At 36.3% G+C, this 25,000-nt stretch overlaps 2 protein-coding genes across 4 annotated transcripts in view; one reads left to right on the forward strand and one right to left on the reverse strand.

Moving 5' to 3' along the window:
* The window catches only part of LOC144959439 (cilia- and flagella-associated protein 44-like), a 62,801-nt gene extending 52,268 nt beyond the window's left edge, over positions 1-10,533 (reverse strand). The window contains exons 1-3 of one of the 3 annotated variants that reach the window (XM_078892025.1): positions 10,371-10,533; positions 3,512-3,568; positions 3,045-3,095 (exon numbers count right to left, since the gene is read on the reverse strand). Coding sequence is in view for 2 of the 3 variants with exons in the window: in XM_078892024.1 (XP_078748150.1) it covers positions 3,045-3,095; positions 3,512-3,568; positions 9,364-9,418 (163 nt within the window). In the remaining variant the exon portion in view is untranslated. Of the gene's footprint in view, positions 1-3,044; positions 3,096-3,511; positions 3,569-9,363; positions 9,470-10,370 lie in introns of those variants that run through there. The other 2 variants (XM_078892024.1, XM_078892026.1) reach the window with 2 other exon arrangements.
* A 203-nt stretch (positions 10,534-10,736) lies between these two features.
* The window catches only part of LOC144959440 (uncharacterized), a 15,468-nt gene continuing 1,204 nt past the window's right edge, over positions 10,737-25,000 (forward strand). The window contains exons 1-4 of the mRNA XM_078892027.1: positions 10,737-10,847; positions 12,127-13,019; positions 13,356-13,718; positions 14,128-14,794. Coding sequence (XP_078748153.1) covers positions 12,135-13,019; positions 13,356-13,718; positions 14,128-14,781 — 1,902 coding nt within the window. The 5' untranslated portion in view covers positions 10,737-10,847; positions 12,127-12,134 and the 3' untranslated portion in view covers positions 14,782-14,794. The remainder of the gene's footprint in view (positions 10,848-12,126; positions 13,020-13,355; positions 13,719-14,127; positions 14,795-25,000) is intronic.

The raw sequence follows: 25,000 nt of genomic DNA on the forward strand, positions 1-25,000 counted from the left end.
AAGATTTTTTTCTTTCCTGAATGAACTCAATTATTTTTTATAATCCTTACGTATTGCTTGTGAAATTTGCTAAAGAAAATATTTGTATTGCTTGTGAAATTTGCTAAAGAAAATATTTGTTCTTGTCTAAGGTGGGTATATTGTTTTGGGAAAATCATGAAAACGGCTGGTGAAAATAAAAGTAGTCCTAAGAGCCATCAGGCCCATAGAGCCGGAGTGTATCCCAGTTTCTATGGCGTGAAATCAACAATAACTTATATAACAATATAGTGCAATATCAAAGCACTTTATAAAGGGTCCCTGACCAACAGCAACACATAACATGGCGTCTGTAAGGCGATAATACATGTTTTTCTTGCTAGCTACCCTTTGGTAGGATGCTAGTCTTATCACAAAGTTTTTTCGACCAGATCTAACAGACCCAGCTACCCAATCACTGCTGGGTGGACAGGGGGGTCAAAAAAAAAAAATTGACTGAACCAGGGATCGATCTCGGTCCCTTTGCTTGTGAAGCGAGTGTTCTACCAACTGACACACTGAGATATTAATCTTTTTCTCTTTAGTTTGATTATGTATATGGAGGTCCCAATAGCTCAGAGTTGGTAGAGCACTCGCTTCACACGCAAAGGGACTAAGATCAATCCCGGGTGCAGTCAATCTTTTTTCTGACCCCCTTTCCACCCAGCAGTGATTGGGTAACTCAGTCTGTTAGATTTTGTGAAAAGTACTTTGTGATAGATTAGAGTCCTATCCAAAGGATAGCAAGTAATTGGTATTGTCTGTTTCACACTATAGAAACTGGGATAAACTCTGGATTCATAGGCCAAATGGCTCTGAAGAACTACTTTTTGATTATGTATTCTAATCTAGAGAGCATAACAATAGCTTAATACCATTTCATTTTAAGGATTCAGGTCACATATGTTTATTGATTGGTAAATAAAAGTCTTAATACCATTTTAAGGATTCAGGTCACATATGTTTATTGATTGGTAAATAAAAGTCTTAATACCATTTTAAGGATTCAGGTCACATATTTTTATTGATTGGTAAAGAAAATAGTTTTTGTCTCTTGTATGTCCTCCATTTACTTGTGTTTTTGAAGTCATATTTTAAAATAATGTAAAAGACTGTAAACCAACATTTAGGGTTTTAAGAAAAAAATGATTCTAAAGCATTGTATGAAACAATACAAAACCAGTTACAACTGTATCATTATGACGGTAAAAGCATTTTAAATATGATTTGGAAAACCGGCTAATACGATGGAAGTGTATGAAAAATTACATCATGAGAGTTTTTAGCCATATGGCACATTTTGCAAAAGTGTAGATACTGTCTTTTAAAATAAAACTCCAGTTGACAATTGGAGTGTGCACGAGGATTGAGTGGAACGACAAAGTGGACATGAATGTTGGAAAAAGCGTTTCTATTCTGCCTGTCTGATTGCATTTTATGTATTTTGTAATTGACCTTGTCATGGCCTGGTGTTTCCCGATGAGCAAATACTGTCATGTCTCTCCAATTTGAACAATTCATTCCCAGCAATTTGTCAGGATTTAGAAAAAAATTAAATTAAATTCCCTTTATTCATCCCGTAGGGGAAATTTGTCTCTAGGGTCTATTCCAAGGGAAAACTGGAATAACCCAAGCGTCAGTCGCAGTGCAGCGCCGCAAATTGAGCTAGGCCGAGGTGGCTTGCTCAAGGCAACATGGCGCAGTGGCAGGTGATCAAACTCAGTACCTGTCGGGTATGAAGCAAAGACCGTACCGCTGAGCCACGCTGTGACAAAAACATCCAGATAGTGGTATAGGTCTGTAAAGTTTACAAATAAAGAAGAAGAAAAAATCCGTCCCCAGATAACATGTCCGGATAATGGATACATCCAATTGTGGAGTTACGGATTCGAGAGACACGACTGTACTTGCAGGTAGGTTGACCAAACACAATTATGGGCTGAATTGAATATTGTTGAAATGGATAATACTTTGTGATGGTTTGAAAGTATTACAATTATGTGATTACAGCAATTTGGGTTATCAGACCTTAAAATAAGTACATGTCAGTACTCTCCCAAGTAAAGCACTTACATTACAGTATAAAGATTAGGGAGAGACTTCTTTAACCTGACTGATGTGTCTTCTCCACTAATTTGCAAAGAGATTGAGTGATATTGTGTGTGTATCTGTGTGTGTTTGTGTGTCTGTAATTGTGTGTGTGTGTGTGTCTGTGTGTGTGCGTGCGTGCATTTGTGTACGTGTGTGTTTATGTGTGCTGGAAGTGAAAGGTGTGCAAATACAAAAAAAAAAAAACCCAAAAAACACAGTAAAATGGAATGTGAACGAAAGCAAAGTACAAAGTGATGTGCGGATCTCTTAAATTGGTTACAGCCAATCAGAAGATCTCTTAAATTGGTTACAGCCAATCGGAAGATCTCTTAAATTGGTTACAGCCAATCAGAACACATTGAAAAAAAAAATATTACAACATTGATCTTCATTAAACTATTCTAGAAGGTGACTTCCAAAACCTGCCCAGTCAGATCCATATAGAAAAATAAGTTAGCATTCCCTTCCAATCAATTAGATGCATTGAAATTACCTGAGAAAAACAACAACAACAACAACAACAACATCAACAAAAAAAGAAAATAATAATAATAATTAAGAAATAAACAAATACAATTTTAAAAATGGACAACTTGAACTTCCAAAACAACCAGAGTAATTCAATTGTGCTAAAAACCAAAAAAAAAGACAAATGTTTTCCTCTTTTATTATCCTACTTATTAAATGACAAAAAGTGGCTAAACGTTTTCTCTGAATGATGCAATAGATAGAAAATTGACATTTTAAAATTATAATCTCCTTATAGTTTATTGATTTAATTAGTGTCCTAATAGAATAGGAGTAGTCATAGTCAACCAATTGGATTCGTCATAAACGTTCCATGCCTCCAAATCAAATCCCGTTAGAATAATTTTCTGTGTCAGACTCTCTACATTTTGAATTTTACTAAACTTATTCAAATGATACAAAATTACCTTCTGCAGTTGCTTCCCCTGCTGGGTCCTGGGCTGTTTCTGTAGCTGGTTCTGTTGATATTGATACATTTTCAATATTAATAATCTAAGTAATGATAATGAGCAAAATGATAACAACAATAATAATATTAATAATAATAATATTAATAATAATAATGATAATAATAATAATGATGATGATGATGATGATGATGATGATGATGATGATGATGATGATGATAATGATAATAATAATAATAATAATAATAATAATAATAATAATAATAATAATAATAATAATAATAATAATAATAATAATAATAATAATAATAATAATAATAATAATATTAACAATAATAATAATAATAATAATAATAATAATAATAATAATAATAATAATAATAATAATAATAATAATAACAATAATAATAATAATAATAATAATAATAATAATAATAATAATAGCATCAGCTTAAACTTAAACTTACCAGCATTTGCTGCTTCACCAAGTGGGGGTGCTACTTCTGTGTCTGTTCCAGGGTTATCTGTAGAAGAAGAACATTGTAGTTAATAGAATAGTCTTAGTAAAATCAGTGTTCCTTCTGAGCCAAAAGATTGACCATATTTCATTCATTAAATCAATTTCTGTATCTGTATCTGTATCTGTATGGTTGGCACTGAAGAAACAAATGGTCTGGTTGTATTTCAGCGGCGTCCTAATTGGGCGCGGGCCCATGTCAGTCGGGCCTTGAAATCATTTAGGTGTGGTGCCATGATGACCAGTTCATCCAGCCCATTCCACAATTTATTATAGTAGCTACATAATATAATCAGTGCAATTCGTAAATTAAAGAGAAAGAGCCATAAAAGTCATTTCTGACATATTTTTCTCTTTTAGGAAGCAGGAACTCAGTGACTAATATGCTAGGTCAAATTCATCTGTCGACTAATGGGTTTCAATATTTATTTTTAAAAAGCAAACAAAAAAAAAAACAAAAAAAACTAAGCATTTAAATACTGCAATATACACTACACATGCTCAAATGCTTAAAAGGGGTCTCAAGCCAACAGCAACACTGAAAAAAAGGACAAGATAAGACACCTCTTAAGGGAAATCACAACTTTTTTTTATCCGAGATAATGTTGTTTACATTTACAGCCAGGTTCTCATTTTACACCAGAGTACGGGTGAGAGGATATGAGTAAAGAGCCTTTTCCAAGGACTCAACTATGCATCACTCAAGACGGGACTTAAATTCTAGACCCTCCAGTCCTCCAAAGCCAAGTGCCATATCACAAGACCACATTGTCGCACATTAATAAGCATTAGTGAATTTTATTTCATAAAGAAAAAATAAATGAAATTCCCCTCTTTCATCTCCTGGGCCAAATTTGCGATTTGGGATAATTACAAGAGAAAACTGGAATAACCCAAGTATCAGCTGCAGTCACTAGTGGTCGGTCTATTGAGCAAATTTGCTTTGTGTCACCCTATACTTTCCGCATAACATATCCAATAAACAATAAATCTAAATTTTTAACTTTTTAATAAAATTATAAATTTATCAGATAGGGTACTTCTTTTTATTTAGTACATGTTTTCATATGCTGTTTTTCATCAATACCCTGCATCTCTCATTACTAGCTGGGATAGGTACACGAAGGCTGTGCATCAACACAGACGGCTCTCTTTTCCTTGTTGCCCATGCAAGGCAAGATGGACGAGCCACAACGCATTGAGGGTTGGGTCTGGGAGTTATCAATGAGTCAAAACAAGACAGGCGGCCTTATGGGGTAGCGTGGCTCAGCGGTACGGTCTTTGCTTCGTACCAGGAAGGTAAAGAGTTCGATTACCCACCGCTGCGCTGTGTGACCTTGAGCAAGCCACCTCGCCCTGCGCTGCACTGCGGCTGATGCCTGGGTTATTCCAGTCTTCCCTTGGAATAGACCCTAGAGAAAAATTTCCCCTAGGGGATGAATTAAGGGAATTTATTTTTTTTAATTATTTTTTATTATTATTTTAAATAAATGACTGTTTTCTTCTGATTAAAAAATAGGGTTATTCTCTTCCCCTTTCAAACACTTAATACTCTTTACTACCGAAATAATTAGGTCAGACCAGCAAATCTAGTTTTGAACACTTTCAGATCTTATGTGGGAGAAATCAAAACCAAATCAATTTTAACAGTGAAAGGGGAGGTTTGTTGTAATCAAAATATATGGATGAAAATAACTATAAATATAGATTTTACTGATATTCCTTTTGCTTAAATGGATATTAATTATCAATAAGAATGTTACACAAATCATTCACTGACTCAAGCTCCATGATACTAAAAATGAGAATCCCAGTAGGCCTACATCCACAGAGCTGCCAACCCCATCTGATGACAATTGTGTACAATGGATGATCCACCCATTCAACTTGTATGTATTGTCTTTGGAGTTGAGAAGTTGTGCAATGAGGTTGGATTTTATATTCATTCCACTAACTTTGACAATTATCACTATTGATATTCAAAGGAATAAATTTTATACGACTGTCGTCATGTTCTTTTTTGATGATACAGGCCACTCCGGATAATCGCAAGTCGGTTAATTGCACCATTTCCCAAGAAACGGAATTAATTCTATATTAAAGTCACTGGTTAATTGCAACAAACTTCGGTTAATCACAACAAATTTTCGACCTCAAAAGGAGGCAAATTCAAGGAATCAATCAGACAAAATCTGATGATTAGATTTCATCAGGGGTGAAATCATGACACGTTGAAGAATTGAGAGTGGGTGGGCTTTAATGCTACAGTAGTGTGTCACCACTCTATTAGAGACAAAAAAGGGCAGGGCTTTGCAGTTCGGGTTTGTGCGGTCATCTGTGACCATTAGATATGAGACAAGTGAGCTGGGCATGGTTTATACAACATGTAGATGGTGACAGTTGTGGGTAGAGACTGAGTGATGATATCCTTTGTTTTGTGATTGCCAACTGTTCATTGTGACCAACGGGTTTGGTGAGAGCTTATTGACTCTCATCACGGCGAATCTCTTGGACTCTTACAAATGTTGAGAACGAAAAGTGAAAGTGAATCGAATCTTAAGATGTCTGCTTTCCTCAAAGCTGCTTTTCCTTGTCAAAATCTATACAGGGCTGCCATATATTTTTTTATTCCAATCAAATTGCTCAGTCAGTTTACAACAACTGGTTGGAGTTTACCAAATTTGTGTAAAATGTTGCAACCCAGGCATCAGTCGCAGTGCAGCGCCGCAAATTGAGCTAGGGCAAGGTGACTTGCTCAAGGCCACACAGCGTATGAAGCAAAGTAAACTGCTGAGCCACGCTGCCCCTAATACTAAATGTCAATTACCTCTTTAAAATTCAAACCACATTTGCCATTGCTCCCTTCCACTACACACAACACTATACATATACTAAAAGAAAAACCTACTGGAACACTAGTGTAGCGCAATATCCACTTAATTGCTCAAAACACTGTGACAGGGCTCCCAACTTAATATAAAAAGACGAGACACGATGCCTGTTAGGCGACATTATATTTTTGTTTCCAACACAGACAACACTGTTAACTACTAGGTTCTCATTTTACACCCGAATTTGGTTAGAGAATGTGTTTTCAATTCACGCTGCCTTACATAAACCCTCACAAACTGACCCTGGCTGCAGTGCAGTGCTCCAAAGTGGGCTAAACTTTCTCAAGGACACAGAGTGCAGCTGGTTGTTGAACAATTAACTTTGGCTGCATTTCTGCCCCACTTCCACTAAATTTAATTTGAAGTTCCTATATAAAATTTCTTGGTCTGCCAACACTTATCGAAACAGTTTTTAAAAGTAATCCTGGAATACGCTGTTAGAGCAGATGTTCCATATGTTGGTGACTCTTAAAGCAAATAATTTTTTTTTTCATTGATCTTTTCAAATGCTGATGGTAAATTTTTAATGAGTTACACAGAGTAGTAATGCGCGAGGCACTTTTTCTGCTGCAATGTCTAGCGTTTAGTTGTCTTCACAATGAAGTGGAGAGCGACGTTTTATTTTTCGTTCACTGGTGATTTTGCATCATTTCAAGGATTAAGGATGTAAACTATTCAATTGTACCTTTAACTCTGATAGACTTTAAATACTGGAGGTGAGCGAATAATATAAAAATACCGATAGTAATCATGATCACAATGACAACTCTTAACACTAACATGCCGTAGATGGTCCAAAGGAAACAACACATGGAGCTAACTCACATGACTTCACAAAAAGAAAACTGTTTTTAATATCAGCCTCAGCAAACACGTTTAATTTTAATGAAAACGTCAAGCCAGATCTCACTTAAACATATTAGTAAATGCCCATCCATTATCTAAACTCGCTATAAAGGTGGGTATAGATAGTAATGCTATGGTGAAACTAGGCCCGTTTTAGTTTTAATCTAGGGAGTTTAATAGAAATTCTAAATGTATCTCACACGCTTGAAACCAATATCATATGAAAGAGCTGGCAACACAGATTACAAAACAGTTTGAATTTTGTTTCTATCTTGATTAGAAATGTAGTTACGGCAGTTCAAAGTCTGAAATTTCAGACCGATTTTTACCCCAAAATTACCATTGCAAAGTTGTGACCGAAAACGCGTGATGTTAATAAAATATGGTTAAAACAGTCAATATGGAGTTCTTATCATATATTGTATACCAAAATGTTCGTCTTATCGAGGACAATGCATTTACATTCATAAAGAGGAAGATAAACATTTCAAATTAACACATTATTACATAATATGACGCAAATGTTACATAATCAAAAACTCGGCTAGACGTAAGAAAGCATTTGCTCTATCACTTTTGGATTTATCCCCAATATCTCACTGAAACAATTGCAAAAAATTACCCTCTTTTAATTAATACATAGAGAATAAAAAAGGGTTTGAGAGTATTTAAATGAAAAGATATAAACATGTTGTGTAATGACATAATGAGTTATTTTTACCTATGGCAATTTAATTGAATATAAATAAAATGGTAGATTGAAAAAGTTCAAATAAATTGAAACAGATTCCCTATTATAATTAGAAGGAAAGTTATGGCTTTTAATACTTTAAAAAATTCTGCTGAACCACTTTGGGTTTATTGCTATTACATCATTTGAACTGACAATTAATATAATTTTATCCCCCCCCCCCCTTTCTCTCTCAATGTGTAGGGTTGTCAAAATTTATAACTAGTAGAACTTCTTAACATAATAATTAATAAGGCTAAGGCCTTTAGAATATGGATACAAAATGATAATAAACATATCTAAACATATGAGAAAGAAACTTGATGGAAAAATAAATTAAAATCAAAGCAATTGGTATTTTTAAAATATCGATATTATTAATATCGGATTTCACAAAGAGAAGAAATATACGAACTTTTAAAACAAAAACTATAAAATGCCCATAAATAAAGTTGGAAAGTATGTATTCAAAATAAAAACATAGTAAATAATAGTACTGAAAATATTATGGACTAAATTTAACATAATACATAACTAAATTTAAAATATCGATATGAATATCGATATCGCCCGAAGGCCATGATGTGAAGATAATGTAAACATGGCATTTCGGCGCAGAGTTAAAAGGTGTCTGCGCATCGATAAAGAGCCCTGAAATTTGGCATGAATAAAGTTTAGATGTTATTCTAAAAACAAGCGTTTAAATTTTAAAAACACACGCGGTAAATTAAAAAAATAAATGCATTTGAAAATTGCCAAATTTTAACTTCATATAACTTCTGGAATTATTAATGGATTTTTCCTTAATTGGCACCATTTAAAAGGAAATTGAAAGACGAAAATAATGATACCAAAATATCTGCGATATTCCTCTTTAAAACGAAGTTATGCATCTTTAATTGAACCCCCCAAAACGCGAACGGCAATTTCCAGTCACAACTTTCCTATGGGCGAGTTGGGTCAAAATTTGACTGCAACTGCTGCTGCTCACTCAACTGCCTATAATTTAATCATTTCTTTCAATAATTTGTGCGGCTCCTGGTGACTGTGAACGTGAGAGTGAAAACTTCAACTTCTAGGAAATTTAAGATTGCTTAAAATAATATCACGTTGCTGCAATCACAGCTTTCAAAAGATGATAATTATATTAATTCTCTTAATAATAAATGCCAATAAATACTGAAAATGAAAATATGAGGGCGAGGGCCTCTGTCTGAGATTATGAATAGAGAGTGTTGTTGGGGTTTTTTCTTGGTAAATACTAAAATTTGTTTCCTACAAAAATACAATATCTTTATTATTTTTTGCTTCCAAAATAGGAAGCAAATGTCAAACCTTGTTGTGTTTCCGCAGCCTCCGAAGCTGCGTTATCTTCGTTATCGCCATCCATTTTTTGCTGTTAGTCCATAACAGTTGCCAAGGAAGCAATTTGAGCGGAAATAAAAACTAGAGATTCGACATGCGCACGTCGCAACTTTCTATCTTTGACCCTCGTCATCTCCTCGTACTATGAATTTGTCGTCTTCTTGAAATTGGGAAAATTATAATGCTAACATATTATATCCCCTCTACTCTGCCCTAACAATAGACCTTGATGAATAAGAGACTGCGTGCAGGAAATTGGATTCAGTAGTCTGATGTCACGCCGCCCGGCAACGGCGGCCATCTTGGTTTTAAACAAAGAAAATCATTACTTTTTATTCTTCATGCTGGCTAGAACTTGTCATATGCCTTGTGATCAGAATGTGTAAAAGTCAAAACACTGTCAAATTTATGTTTTTTTTCCCCTCTGGATACGCTTTTAAGCTCGCCGGAGAAATATTTCATACGGCGTCCGCCATTGTTTCGATAGTTTAGAGCCAGAAGTGACCTTACTACTGTTGAAGAGTATTACCTCTCTCTTCTCCTCAGTAAAGCAGGGCAGACGGCAGTGAGCGAAGTCGACGCCGTGAACTTGTGGCGAGCGAACGGATGTTTACCGTGGTTACCATTATAATAATAGTGTTATCTTCAATAAGACTGACAAAGTTGATGCGCTTTACGGCTCAAAAGTACACGAAATAAAGTCATTTTTTCAGAGGAAAAAGAACAAAATCATGATTCTATTGGACTTGCACTTTCAGAACCGGATGGATGGTTGCGCTTCCTGGGTGGTGGCCGTGGTGTTCGTACAGGTTTCTGAGTGTGGATAGGGTGTTCAGGAAAGACTGAGGGAACAGCAGTTTTCTTCAAAATTTTAATTTTAGTGTCTTCCTTATAATAAGAATCCACAAAGGAACTGTGTTTTCAGTCCACCGGAAATAAAAACATTTTAAAAAGTACCAAATATCGTCTATACTTACCTTAAACGCTACTGACGACATTGATACTAAGCCTTTTATAGGCATCATCAGAAATGGACAAACATATAATTTATGGCAATTCAACGGCTTAATAATATTTACAGCCTTTTATTTACTCTAGGAAAATCTTGATAGTGTTGTTCGAAATCGGGCGCCTGCTGCCAGATAAGCCATTGGCCACACAGAGAAGAATGTTTCTACAAGTAATTTATAATTAACATTTATATCTATTTTAAAATTCTCCTAGTCCGTTAGAATTTTTGTGATTATCAAAACCGATGAGCTTTCCAAGAAGATCAGAGTTTTAGTATTGTTTGCTAAAGTAAGGTTCTATTTGGTCACTTTTCACATCGATCACTGGCCTCAAGCACGGCTGTGCCTCAAGGCCTCAGGAATCATCCTGCCCAACCCCCCGCCCCCGCCGGCCCCGGGCAGTCTTGACTTGTCTTCTTCCAGTATCCTTTGCTGCATACGTCCGTGAGGTTTAAATAGTTTTAGATTGTAGTTTAGCACGCTGCTTAGGGGATGATCAGTCAAATTTTTGGGATTTAGGGTGAAAAAATCGTTTACATTTTTTTTTTCGTCATTGTATAGAGCAGTAAAGTTAGGTGCCCCAAACGTAAACAAAGGTCGAGAAGCACGTGGCAAACCACATGTTCCTGTCTTGACAGCTCACGTTCCAATGTAAATAATAGAAAAAAATAACCTTTAAAATTTGGCTGTTAGGTGGCAAAAGAAACACATATTCATAAATACTCGATCATGCATCAAATAATGTCTAGATATGGATATTTTATGGAACAAAAGGTAAAATTTTCTAAAATTTATCAAAAGTTACAGTCTATCTATTTTTAGACCAGAGCAAATTATTGCGCTGGTGTGAACAAAACGAGAATTATTCGGAGCCTGATTTTCATAATAATTTAGCCTTATATTATTATTTCTGCAACTGTTAGATTTTATGTAAACATATTTTCAATACTGAAAGTGTATTGCCTACAACTCAAACTACAAAATTGGGAGACCTATATTGTGCGCAAATTATTCCGGTCCCTAACGGAAATCACTAGCAACTTGTTATTGTTTACGTTTGGGGCACCTAACTTTACTGCTCTATAATAACAAGCTGCAGTTCTTATAGATCGTTCTTGTAGATCTCAGCTAAAGACTCACAAAATTATGACCAGCTAGTACTAGTCATAGATTTCGATAGATTTCGTTCTTTGTTGTCCTCTCAGTTGACAGCGATTTTACCTACAAAAATCAGTTTTGTCATTCAGGAAAGTACATATTTATTTCAATAGTATTATTTCACTATTTTGCTGCAGTTCTTATAGATCGTTCTTGTAGATCTCAGCTAAAGACTCACAAAATTATGACCAGCTAGTACTAGTCTATCTACTTCTACTCTCTAGATAGATAGTGTGTTAGTAGTAGTAGATAGTTAGTGTTTTTGTGAGAGAAGCCTGAATAAGTTCTGATTTGTTTATCGTTTTTTAGTATTAGGAATAGTCCACAATTTGGACTTGTGCCTTGTATAAAATGTGAATTATTCATGTATTCCTCTAGAGAAGTCTCTCAAATTGGCAGGTTGTTGATTTCATTACTCATTACAAATTAACTTCAATTTCAATTTTTACTACAGTTCAGTGTACATAGTCAGCAGCATACCATGTGTGATTTATTATGATGTTACTTTCAAAACAATGCTTTAGCTCATTCATAATTTTTTTTGTGATTTTCTTTCTCTTATCAGTATTCATCATGAAAGCCAGAGTGATCCAGCGACGCAAGCGAAGAGTGACTTCTCAGCGGAATCACTTGAAAATGTTGGCGGTTTCAAGGGATACATTGTCCTTAGCTGTAGCAGCATCAGTATCTCCAGCACCTCGTTCACCAACAGTTCCCCCTTCGTCGTCTCCAGCACCCTCTTCTTCTGCATCCATTTTCACGACACCATTGCCCTCCTCGTCTTCTGCTTCGGATATTCTGATTCCTCGTCCATCTGCTTCGAAGCGGAAATTAGGCTTCTTCTCGTCTTCGTCTCAGATTGTCAACGGTGATTACAAATCATCAACTGTAATCGTCGACTTGTCTGCAATCAGCTCTTTGTTGGACGGAATCTGCTGTCGAGATTGTGGAACTGCCAGTCTTTCCATTCGGAATGGTCCCCAGTCTATGGCTTTTGTCGGGTCCTTGGAGTTGTGGTGCAGCCATTGCAATGCCATCATCAACAAGGCTGACTCATCTCATCGTCTTCCAGATTCAAAATCCTTTGAGATGTCCCGCAGGATAGTGGCTTCAGCTTTATCTATTGGTGTTGGCCACGCTTCTCTCCAGAAATTTTCGGAGGGAATGGGAATGACTGGAATAACTCTGAATGCCTTCAACAGCCATGTCTCTTCGATTTATGACAAGGCCACGGAATATTCACCCAGCGTTTTGAGGCTGTCACGGGAGAAAGTCTCAGAGTACTTCAAGACTCATCACCCGGATGCTTTCTCGCAAGAGGGAATACTGGATGTCGCTGTCAGCTATGATGGTACTTGGGCAAAGAGGGGCCACACTTCAAAGCTTGGCTGTGCAGCGATCATTGAAGTCATGACTGGTCTGGTCATTGACTTTCATGTCATGTCGCTTCATTGCAAGGTGAGAATATTTTTTAATGGTTGATAATTTCCTTTCTTTTGTACTTTTATTGCAGGTATCTAAATAATTTAATTTTGAAGTAATCAGAACATTTAGATTGAACAGGAAAAAATATCATAGTTTTGATGATCTGCCTTTTTTTCTACTTTTACATGTTGAAAAGAGTTTTACAATTTAGAAAACAAAAACAGATTCCACCAAAATACATTTATTTTGTCAAGTCCATTTGAATTTTTCTGTTTTAGTTAGCATATATCTCTAGTATTACTTATCTTGTACAGGATTACAACCTTTTGTTTACTTGTGTTTTTTTTTCTCTTTCTTTCTATTCCTTAGTTTTGCTCACTCCATGCGCAAGACACTAAGGCCATAGAGGACCATCGGATATCTGGCACATGCACCATAAACTATGAAGGTTCATCTGGTGGTATGGAGGTGGAGGGTGCTTTAGTGATGTGGAGGCGCTCACAGGACCATCATATGCGCTATACACGGTTTGTTGGGGATGGCGACTCCAAAACTTTCTGCGCCCTGACGAAGGAATGTCCATATGGTCCTGACAATCCTGTTGAGAAAGAGGAGTGTGTGAACCATGTGGCGAAGCGCCTCAACTCTGCTCTGCGGAACGTTATCACCAAGTGTAAAGGACTGTCGGTGCCAGTGACTCTTGGCGGTCGTGTCAAGGGAAGCCTGACACAGGTTTGGTTTTATTTTTATTTTTTTCCTGTCTATGGTTTTTTTTTTCTCAGATTATATTTTTGTCTAAGTTATTTTTGATTCAAGTGTGGATACTTATTCTAGCATTTTGTGTAGCAATAAGGATGAATTATTTCAATTGTCAAAACATCATCTGCTTTATTTTTGATACTGGATATTGTTGTTTACAGGACAAGTAGACTTTTCCGATAATTATACTCAAGGTATGAATTTTTTCAAGTCTGAAACTCGATACATGTTTGTAATTATGGTTTTAACTTTTTTCTTATCCTCCTCAGTCTCAGTAGTTTTCAGGGTTTGTATCATTATGATTGTATATATTTCATGAGCTGTAAACTTTTTCTTGCATTTCAATTTTTACATTTTAAAAATTGTTCCTGTTCTATTCCAGACCAAGATTGGACTCCTTCAGCGGTACTACACTCGAGCAGTCAGGGGACATAATGGAAGTGTGAAGGAGATGTCTGATGCCATCTGGGCATCGTATTACCACTCCATCTCCACACCTGATAGCCCGCAGCATCACCTCTGTGCTGATACCTGGTGTTCATACCGTAAGGCCATCAGCGCTGGAGATAAGCCACCGACTACCTCTGACCAGTCAACCTATCTGAACGAGACAGTGGCAAAACATGTGAAGTCAACATATGAAAGGTTGACCGACCCCTCTCTTCTGGGACGCTGTTTGCTAGGCTCGACTCAGAATGCAAATGAGTCATTGCACGCCGTGATTTGGGCAAAGTGTCCAAATCATCTCTTCTGTGGCTTCAAGCGTGTTTTCATCTCCTGCATGCTGGCAGTGGGGGAATTCAACATGGGTTCGTCTGCTACACATTCCTTTTTCTCTGTTCTGGATATATTACCTTCGTCGGATCGTGTGTGCCTCGGCCTCAAGAGAGATGCAAGACGGATATCCGGAGCAGAATCGGCTGTCACGGCTGTTGCCAAAAGACGTCGTGAAGTAAGGCGTGTTGCCCAGCAGAAGGAGCAGGACAGGTTAGAAGCCATTGAGGGGGGACCCTCTTATGTGCCAGGAGGTTTTTAACTTGTTCAACGAGGTATTTGTATCTTTTTTATTATTTTACTGTGAAATTTTGTGGCATATCGCCTGTCAGGTATGTTTGACCCATTTTGAAAATTTTAAAAAATTTTATTTGATCATGTCGCTCATCATTTCGGTTGCAGATTATTTTTTTGGGTATAATTTGGGATCATTTAGATATGCATATAAGTAAAGTTTTAGGTGAGGAAAGTTGGTATTTTTTAGTTTGAGACACTGAATTTTTCAGTTTTACGACCCGTATAAATGTCATGTCGGCAGGAGACTTCAAAATATTCGACATGTTTAATTATATTTCATTTATTTTGGGTTTGCCACCAGAAGGCGGATTTTCTTCGATCTTTTTAGCCCGAAAGAAGATCGTTTAGCCCGTCAATATCAAAAATACCACTCCGATCTTAAAACAAAATACATATTTGAACTCAGCAGGTCCAAATTAACAAAGTCTCCGCGTACACGCCTCGATTTCATGCTTTATTATTAAATTACTTTTTAAACGTATTTAACACATTCATTTAATGTGTAGTTTTGCCCGATTGATGAAAAAGTAGGATCTCTCTCTCTCTCTCTCTCTCTCTCTCTCTCTCTCTCTCTCTCTCTCTCTCTCCCCCTCTCTCTTTCTCTCTCTCTCTCTCTCTCCCTCTCTCTCCTCTTTCTCTCTCTCTCTCTCTCTCTCTCTCTCTCTCTCTCTCTCTCTCTCTCTTTTTTTTTTTTTTTAATTGTTGTTAAAAATTTAAAATATATCTCTCTCCACCCATCTCTCTCGCTCTGTGTTTGTCACTCTCTCTCTCTCTCTCTCTCTCTCTGCCTCTCTCTCTCTCTCTCTCTCTCTCTCTCTCTCTCTGTGTCTATATGCCTCTCTCTCCCTCTCTTTCTCTCTATCTCTCTCTTTCCCCCCCCCCTTCTATCTTTCTTTCTTTCTCTCTCTCTCCCCCCCTCTCTCTCTCTCTCTCTCTCTCTCTCTCTCTCTCTCTCTGTCTGTCTGCCTATCTGCCTCTCTCTCTCTCTCTCTCTCCCTCTCTCTCTGTCTGCCTATCTGCCTCTCTCTCTCTCTCTCTCTCTCTCTCTCTCTCTCTCTCTCTCTGACTACTGGAGATCGCGGGTCCGACACACACAACCTCCGCGAAGGTAGTTGGCCAGCAGTTAAGCTTAATAGCCCAATATTCTCAACTCAAACATATAACATAGAAACAATTGAGACATTGAGTATGCTCCGGAAATAATATAACAACACTGACCATACATAGGCCTTCAAAACCCTATGTTCTGCTGTCACTGAGACATTGTGGTTTTTAAAAAAACATTAGACCCATACTACACCATAACTCCTTTATAAACGAAGAGATATAAGTACGGTGAGAGAATGTGAGTACAGAGTCTTTTCCAAGGACTCAACTGTGTGCCGAGCGAGGCTCGAACCCAGGACCTTCCGATCCGAAAGCGAGTGTCATACCACTAGACCACATAGCCGCACTTTTTCATTAGGATTCCTCTCTGTTCATGAGATTCCCAACATCCCCCCAAGAAACCACATCTCGGCTGCCTCCAGTCTCCCTCCAATGTCCTCTGTAATATTCCAGCCCCCACAGCCATATTATAACAACACTGACCATACAGAGGCCTTCACAACCCTATGTTCTGCTGTCACTGAGACATTGTGGTTTTATAAAAAAATTAGACCCATACTACACCATAACTCCTTTATAGATAGTTCGAAGATGACGTCACTCAGGTCTTTGTTATTGTTTTTGCCATCCCCGTTTGTGAGTTGTTCTCACTAAACTGTATTAACCAGACTATAAAAGTTCATGGTTACACAGAGTTTGTGTGTTGGTCCGTTATACTTCCGGATGGCAATGTTGTGAACTCCTTGGCCAAGCGCATTCTATCTATAAACGAAGAGATATAAAAAATAATGACACCAATCTTTTCTGAAGTGAACACCCATCCATGTCAATGGTTTCCCGGGAAAGTACCCGGGGGGGGGGGGGGGGGGGCGTCCAAAGAGCCGCGGTTTCCAGTCTTTTCTGTGCACTGACCACTCTTTTCGGAGCTCCTCGGTACGATACGTAACGTTAATTCTGTTCTTAATCAGCTATGACAACATAATATGGCAGGAGGATTCTGCAAGCATCCCTTGACAATCAAAAACTACAACAAGCGGAATCTCAAGCTCAATGTAAGAATAAAAGAGTAGTCATAGAGTTATCAATTATCAGACTTCATGTGTATGGACAGTCAGTAGTTTCCATTAGCAGCTTTTTTAAAAGAATAAAAAATATCCACGTAAAACTTGAACTACGGTTAAGTCTGTTCTTGCTTATTTCTATGTTATCAATACGATTCAATAGTGTGATGTCACGCCGCCTGGCAACGGCGGCCATCTTGGTTCTAAACAAAGAAAATCTTTACTTTTTATTCTTCATGCTGGCTAGAACTTTTCATATGCCTTGTGATCGGAATGTGTAAAAGTCAAAACATGATCAAATTTGTGGGGGTTTTTTCCCTCTGGATACGCTTTTATGCTTGCCGGAGAAGCATTTCATACGGGCATCCGCCATTGCTCCGATAGTTTAGAGCCAGTGTTACTAAGTTACCATGCGTCATTAGGAAGGAAGTGACGTTACGACAGTTGAAGAGTATTTCCCTACAGTGTCTGATGTGAGCCCACGTGTGGTGTCCGGGGTTCCTCAACTGAGAGGGTACAAGAATAGCCCAACACCAAGCCAGCGTGTCGTAAAAGGCGACAAATGGCGTGTGACTCCCCCATTTTTGAGTCACCTGGTTCTCCAGGTTTGGGGGTTGTCGAAGGGTTAACATCCCTTTCCGTAAAACTCAAACCGTTACAGAAACGGATAAATCAGTTCCTTTTTTCATAGCTTGGGCGACCGAAGAGTTTCTACAATGATAGAATTTATGAAGGACAACAGGATATGTCATGGAACGAGATAAAAAAAATAGGTTAGATCAGGATAGAGAAGGATGGAAACTGTTTGTCTATGGCCTATACCCTGACCCAGGGTGAAAAAAGGCAATGGTGATTATGATGATCTGATGTGAAGTTGGATATCTTTCCGGAGAAATAAAATTCTCTCTTACTCTATTGATATTGCATCCATGGCCCATCAATGTTTTTGTGCCTATACCACATTATCCCATTCGCCTGTAGTGTTTCATTAATCCTGTTTTGTTGATAAAGGGGAAACCCGAAACGCCCATTTTATCTGTTTCCGTATATTAAATTGAAGTTTACATTCAATTTCACATTGTTATTTATTTCTTCGAGCTTCGAGCAACAACATTTACATACTGTGTTGTGTATTGTCGTTAGAGATTGTGAATTGGCTCAAATGCGAAAGTTTAATATCTTTATTTAAAAGGGCAATTGGATTCAGTAGTCTGATGTCACGCCGCCCGGCAACGGTGGCCATCTTGGTTCTAAACAAAGAAAATAATTACTTTTTTTTCTTCATGCTGGTTAGAACTTTTCATATGCCTTGTGATCAGAATGTGTAAAAGTCAAAACATGATCAAATTTATGTTTTTTTTCATCTGAATACGCTTTTATGCTCGCTGGGGAAATATTTCATACGGACGTCCGCCATTGTTCCGATAGTTTAGAGCCAGTGTTACTAGGTTACCATGAGTCATTAGGAAGGAAGTGATGTTACGACTGTTGAAGAGTATTGCCAAGGCTAACACAACTGTGTTTGCCCTGGCTATGACATATAACGACGGGGTCCTACGCCTGTCGCTGTACTGTAGAATGCGCGCCATAGTCAAGAGAAAATCCAATTTGTTGCACGGTCGTATGCATGTCATACACAGTTGTTTTTGTCTTCAAGAATAATGTTTTTGATTTTCATTTGGAGTTGATTGAAATTTGTTAACAGTATGAATAATACTAGAAACGAATCAACGTTACACATAGTTTTGTGTGTTGACACGTTATATCTGGCTGGCAGATGTTATGAAAAAAAAAATAAACGCATTGCATCAATAGATTTTATATAACCAACGTTTAAGTTTTCACGTAGTTTTCTGTGTCGGTTCTATTGATCAAGTGGTAGAACAGTGCGTAATTTACTAAAACACATGCTTAATGAAACCTGTGTAGTTTTCTATGTTTTCCAATCATTGTAATAATTGTGTACATTGTGACGACTGCCAGAGATTCGTAATTATCAAGGTCATTATTGACGTCACTCTGATATTACTTATTATTTTTAATCAGCCATTTTTATGAGCAATTATCACTAAACTGTATGAATATGACTATAAACAATCAACGTAACACATACTTTTGTGTATTTACACGTTATATATCGTATATCGTATCGTTCTATCTGTCTGTCTGTGTGCCTGTATATATGTATGTATGTATGTATGTATGTATGTATGTATGTATGTATGTATGTATGTATGTATGTATGTATGTATGTATGTATGTATGTATGTATGTATGTATGTATGTATGTAGGCATGCATATACGATGATATGCTGGTTTGTATGTATGTCTGCATGTATGTGTGTATGTATATGTGTTTGTATGTACGCTCATTTCTTTTGTATACATGTGTAGAAATAATGTGCAAGCGTGTATGTTCGTGTATGGCTGTGTCTGTATTTGTAAATGTGTTGATGTTCATACCATGAACCAAACTGAGCATTGTTTACCTCACATGAATTGCCTTTAATTTGGACAATAAAGATTATTATTATTATTATTATTATTATTATTATATCCTCTTGACATCAATAGTTTTATTTCACCAAATACAAGGCATAGAGATAGAACGAAATTGACGTCATCAGGTTTTTGTAATTATTTATTTTATTAAAACCTGTGTAGTTTTCTATATTTACCAATCATTATAATTGTTTACATTATGACGACTGTCAGAGAGTTCGTGGTTATCTAGGTGTCTATTGACGTCAATCAGCTCTAAGTTATTGTTTTTAGTCAGCCATTTTTATGAGCTTTTATCACTAAATTGTATGTGTTGTGAATTGGATTCAGTAGTCTTATGTCACATCGCCTAGCAACGGCAGCCATCGTGGTTCTAAACAAAAAAATCTGTACTTTTTATTCTTTAGGCTGGCTAAATCTTTTCATATGTCTTGTGATCAGAATTTATTAAAATCAAAACATGATCAGATTTTAAATGTTTTTTTCCCCCTTTTTATACGCTTTTATGATCGTCGGAGAAATATTTCATAAGGGCGTCCGTCATTGTTCCGATTGTTTAGAGCCAGTTACTAAGTTACTAAGTCCGTTGTGTAGTAGAACAAAGAACAAGCAATTCGTTTGGAGTAAGAATTTTTTCTTCGGACATTATTAACCCATTGCCGCCCAAATCGCCCGTAATCGCACGCTAAAAAAACATCTCAAACAGTCCAAATCGCCCGATATCGCCCGCCAGGTACCCAGCATCTTTGAACCCGTAAACTAAAAACGTGTGTAGAACCACTTCTTTTTATTTAGAAAACGAAAGTAGAGAAAGAGTGAAAGTGCAACTAGAAATTTCCCGATCGTTTTTACGTCAATTCGTTTGTCTGCTGTGATTTTTTGAAGTTTGTCGACCAAATCGGTTGTGGTAACGTCCTTTTTTTTTTTTTTTTTTTGCTGGAATGGCGTTTGAATTACTCAATTCTCGGGCGTGATCAACGTTTTTTAATGGATAGTGATGATGATAGTACTCATTCAGACACTGAATCAGACATTGAGGTTGAGTTGGATGCGCATTTTGATGACATTGACATTGGGTTTCATGTGTTTTAATTTTAATATTATTACATATTTTTCAATTTAACATTTTTTTTTCAAATCAAAATATGAATCAATAGTCAAAAACAATACATCAAATTAAAGGCCATTCAGTCTTCTTTCCAAAACAGCTTTTATTTTGTTTCTAGCATGCCTCACATTCTTGCAATTAATTTTTTAATGAAGTGAACTATGACATTTGGCATGGTCAGTGGGAGACATTTTTTCAGATTTGCCCGGGCAGCAATGGGTTAAGGATTACGCCGACTGAGGACGTGTAAAGAGACACAGAAACGAACGTCTCGGCCACAAAAAATGTGAGTGACAATTTTTATTCTATATTATCTCTAACCATCATTATCGAGCACTTTCGTACCTACGAATACCCACCAACACTCATATATATATATATATATATATATATATATATATATATATATATATATATATATATATATATATGGAATGAATGGTTCAAATAGACAACAGATATATGTAGATTCCAAGAGCAGACTATCAGTGTACGTAGTTTGAGATCACACAAAAGTCTCACCCAGACACCAGCTCGAGATCCCACTAAGAGGAATACACTCAAATGTTTACAAATCATATGTTAGATAATTTACGAGGAAAAAAATATCATCTCCCAAAACTATAACTATACATTCGACTGTTTCCCTCCCAGCCAAGGACTCTGGCTATGGTCAGGACAAAACTAAATAATCTCAATCCAAGACAAAGACAGAAAGCAATTAGAAAAAATATGTAGGGGGATAGAAGACACGGCATATACCTCCCTGCCCACTATGGGATTATTATTATTGTTATTATTATTATTATTATTATTATTATTATTATTATTATTATTATTATTATTATTATTATTATTATTATTATTATTATTATGGTTTTGTCATAGCAACAAAATGAAATGTATGTCATACCACCTCCTTACCGCATCAATATTTTGGGTGACATCCTACAGACATTATGGCCACGGTTACATCTTACAAATTGACGTCACTCAGTTGTTTTTAGCAAGCTAATTTTATGATTAGCCTAGAGGCTAGTTCTCACTAAATTATACCAATTAGACAAAAAATGTTCAAGATTACATATTATAGTTTTGTGTGCTGGTACGTTGGAAAATGTGAGTATTTTGACTAAACGCAAAGCATCAGTTTGACCTGATTTGATAATCATTATTTTTCCTTATCCGTGGAAGGTAAAATCGTCTATTGGGGATAAAATATTACACACACTTCACGGTCCACATTCAAAATGTTTGCATAGGCATAAATCAATTTGTATAAAATACTTTGTCCTCGATTAATTATGGTGAATAAATTACCCATCACCTCACTGATAACATCAAACCATCATTCTCACTACGACCCAGACCACGAGAAAGGTAAGACCATTTTATTCCTGTCTTTGTTTTTTTTTTTCAAATTTAGAAAATGTTTCTACACCCTTTCTAAACTCGTGTTTTATAGCTTATCTATTTTCAGAATGGAGAGTTTTTGTATTTACAAATTTTGAAATGTATTTAATTTATTCATTTGGAGGATGATCATCATGTGAGTGTTTTCTACATTTCTGAAAATGAAATTTGAAGTCTATATCTGTTCAACTATAAAAGAGATATAGAAATTTACTTTGTGCTGTGTTAATTATCAATTTAGATAGAAGTGATGTGTTCTACTCTGGCAAAAAAAAAAAAAACCCAAACAAAAACAAAGAAACGAAACAAAAACAAAACAAGATTTTAAAATTGTGGCCGAAAACTCGTCTCTCAAATGTCATTGGTTAAAAATGATAAGGAATTAGATCACCTTAAGTTTGAATTCGATGAGTAATTTATGTTTATTTTATAATTGATATTCTGTACTTTATATCATATCATGCAAATCAATTTCTTTTAAATCCCCGTGACATGACAACACAATCCATACTTCTTCTTCTTCTTCTTCAAGTACCAAGTCTGTGCCAGACATCGGTGATCATGATACGCCATTCATCTCTCTGATCAGATAAACTCAGAAAACTAATATTACTCTTCTCTTTCTTTGTCACCCAGCTGTTCAAACTATTAAAATATGTTTTTCTTGGTCAACCTTTACTCTTTTTACCTTCTATCTTTCCTGTGAGAGCAAGATGTTCAATACATTTATGTCGATTTAGGTGTCCTAAAAATTGCATTTGTCTTTTTCTTATTGTACGAATTAATAGCCTTTTAGTTTCAGCTTGCTCTAATACTTCTTCATTAGTCCATGATATTGGCCTAATTTAGCTTTTATTATGTATTGTATTGTTTTGTTTTGTATCAGGGGCATTCACCGAGTTTTCTGGCCAAAATTCTAAATATATTTTTGTTTGTTGTTTTTTCCCCACGCAGATTGCAGTAGTATGAGTTTGTGTTGTGTTAATTATCTCAAAATTTTAGCAGGGACTCTGACAATGTGTAAAGTGTTACTTAATGATTAAAATAGAAATGTTGTGATCCTAACTACTTCAATGACTTTGCCGGTGTTACCAATGATTAGCGACTTAATGATTAAAATAGAAATGTTGTGATCCTAACTACTTCAATGACTTTGCCGGTGTTATCAATGATTAGCGACTTAATGATTAAGCGAGTGTCATGCCACAAGAACACATAGTCAAAAGCAAAGTAAGGCGATTTAGTTAAATGTCAAAGTGGTTTGCTGGCAAGGAGGAGGAGAAGGAGTTCATACAGAATATAGCTTTTGCGTTCGACACTGCCGGGGGATGATTTTTAAAAATCGAAAACAGACTCACCGGGGAGAGGAGGGGGGGGGCAAAATAATATATTTAATAATAATAATAATAATAATAATAATAATAATAATAATAATAATAATAATAATAATAATAATAATAATAATAATACTAATAATAATAATAATAATAATAATAATAATAATAATAATAATAATAATGAAATTTATTTATATTGCGCCCACTCCTCTATACAATAAAGCTCTAGGCGCATAACAATAACTTGAATCCATTCAAACGTCTCTCTCTCTCTCTCTCTCTCTCTCTCTCTCTCTCTCTCTCTCTCTCTCTCTCAACGTTGTAGTCGTCGTCATAGTAATGGTAGTAATAGAAGTAATGATAGTAGAAGTTGTAGTAGTAGTAGTAGTAGTATTAGTAGTAGTAGTAGTAGTAGTAGTAGTAGTAGTAGTAGTAGTAGTAGTAGTAGTAGTAGTAGTAGTAGTAGTAGTAGTAGTAGTAGTAGTAGTAGTAGTAGTAGTAGTAGTAGTAGTAGTAGTAGTAGTAGTAGTAGTAGTAGTAGTAGTAGTAGTAGTAGTAGTAGTAGTAGTAGTAGTAGTAGTAGTAGTAGTAGTAGTGAACGTTTTTACCGATTGGAGGACATAAAAAGCTTTGTTGAATACACTATCATCAGGAAGTCAAGACAGACTTCAATCAAGGATTTCTTTAAAAAACAATGACTGATAAGGTCCCATTCAAGATAGAGAGTTATCTATGTTCCTCACCGTGCGACAAGTCCTAAAATTTAGCAGTTTTCCTTCTTGATTGTTCCCGTGTGAAAAGGCATTGTCCCTGTTATAGCCGATTTGGTTCAAGTGAGGCCATGCTATAACCGATAATTTTTAAAGAGACAAAGAGAGGTAAAAAACGGGGATTTGAAAAATCCCTGTTATACGCGATCCCTGTTATAACCGGGCCTGTTATAAATGGTTTCCATTGTAATAAATTAAGAATTCTCGAAATAATTAAGTTTTTAATTGTTTCCTGAAAGCGAGTTTAGTAGGGACGTCACGAAGAGATTAGGGAAGATTGTTCCAGACAGTCGGTGCAAAGTGACTAAAGGATCTGTCAGAGAGTTTTTTACCCTTTTTTGGCACTTTAAGCAGACGATGATCACCTGATCTCAATGCAAGGGGCGGAACGTATGGTTCGACAAGATCATCGAGATAAGCAGGGCGCTTCCGTGAAAACATTTAAAACACATGACTCCAACCTTAAAGAGCACCCTGGTGGAGATAGAATTTGTATGGCCAAACCACGGGAAGATTGGAATAACCCAGGTATCAACTGAAGTGAAGCGCCACAAAGAGAGCTAGAGAACGAGGTTCCTTACTCCAAGCCACACAACGCGACGGGTTATCAAACTCGTTTTCTTTCGGTTAAGAAGCAAAAACCATATCACTGAGCCACATTAGCCTTAGGAAATTAAACCTTGTCTGCGCCGCCGACATCAAAAGATAAAACTAAAACGATCTGGATTTGGCCTCAATATAAAGGAAATCGTTATCTATTTCGTGACCAAAGTTCTCTTTTTAAAATATATTTCTTTCAGGGCATAAAAATATATATCTATTTTGGAATAGCATCACCTTTTCTTTCTTTCATTTTTTATATGCTTAGACTCGAGACATTGTTCC

This window comes from Berghia stephanieae, chromosome 14 (genome assembly GCF_034508935.2).
Source record: "Berghia stephanieae isolate SIO BIC M18660-M18661 chromosome 14, UCSD_Bste_1.3, whole genome shotgun sequence".
Taxonomy (NCBI): Eukaryota; Metazoa; Mollusca; class Gastropoda; order Nudibranchia; family Aeolidiidae; genus Berghia; species Berghia stephanieae.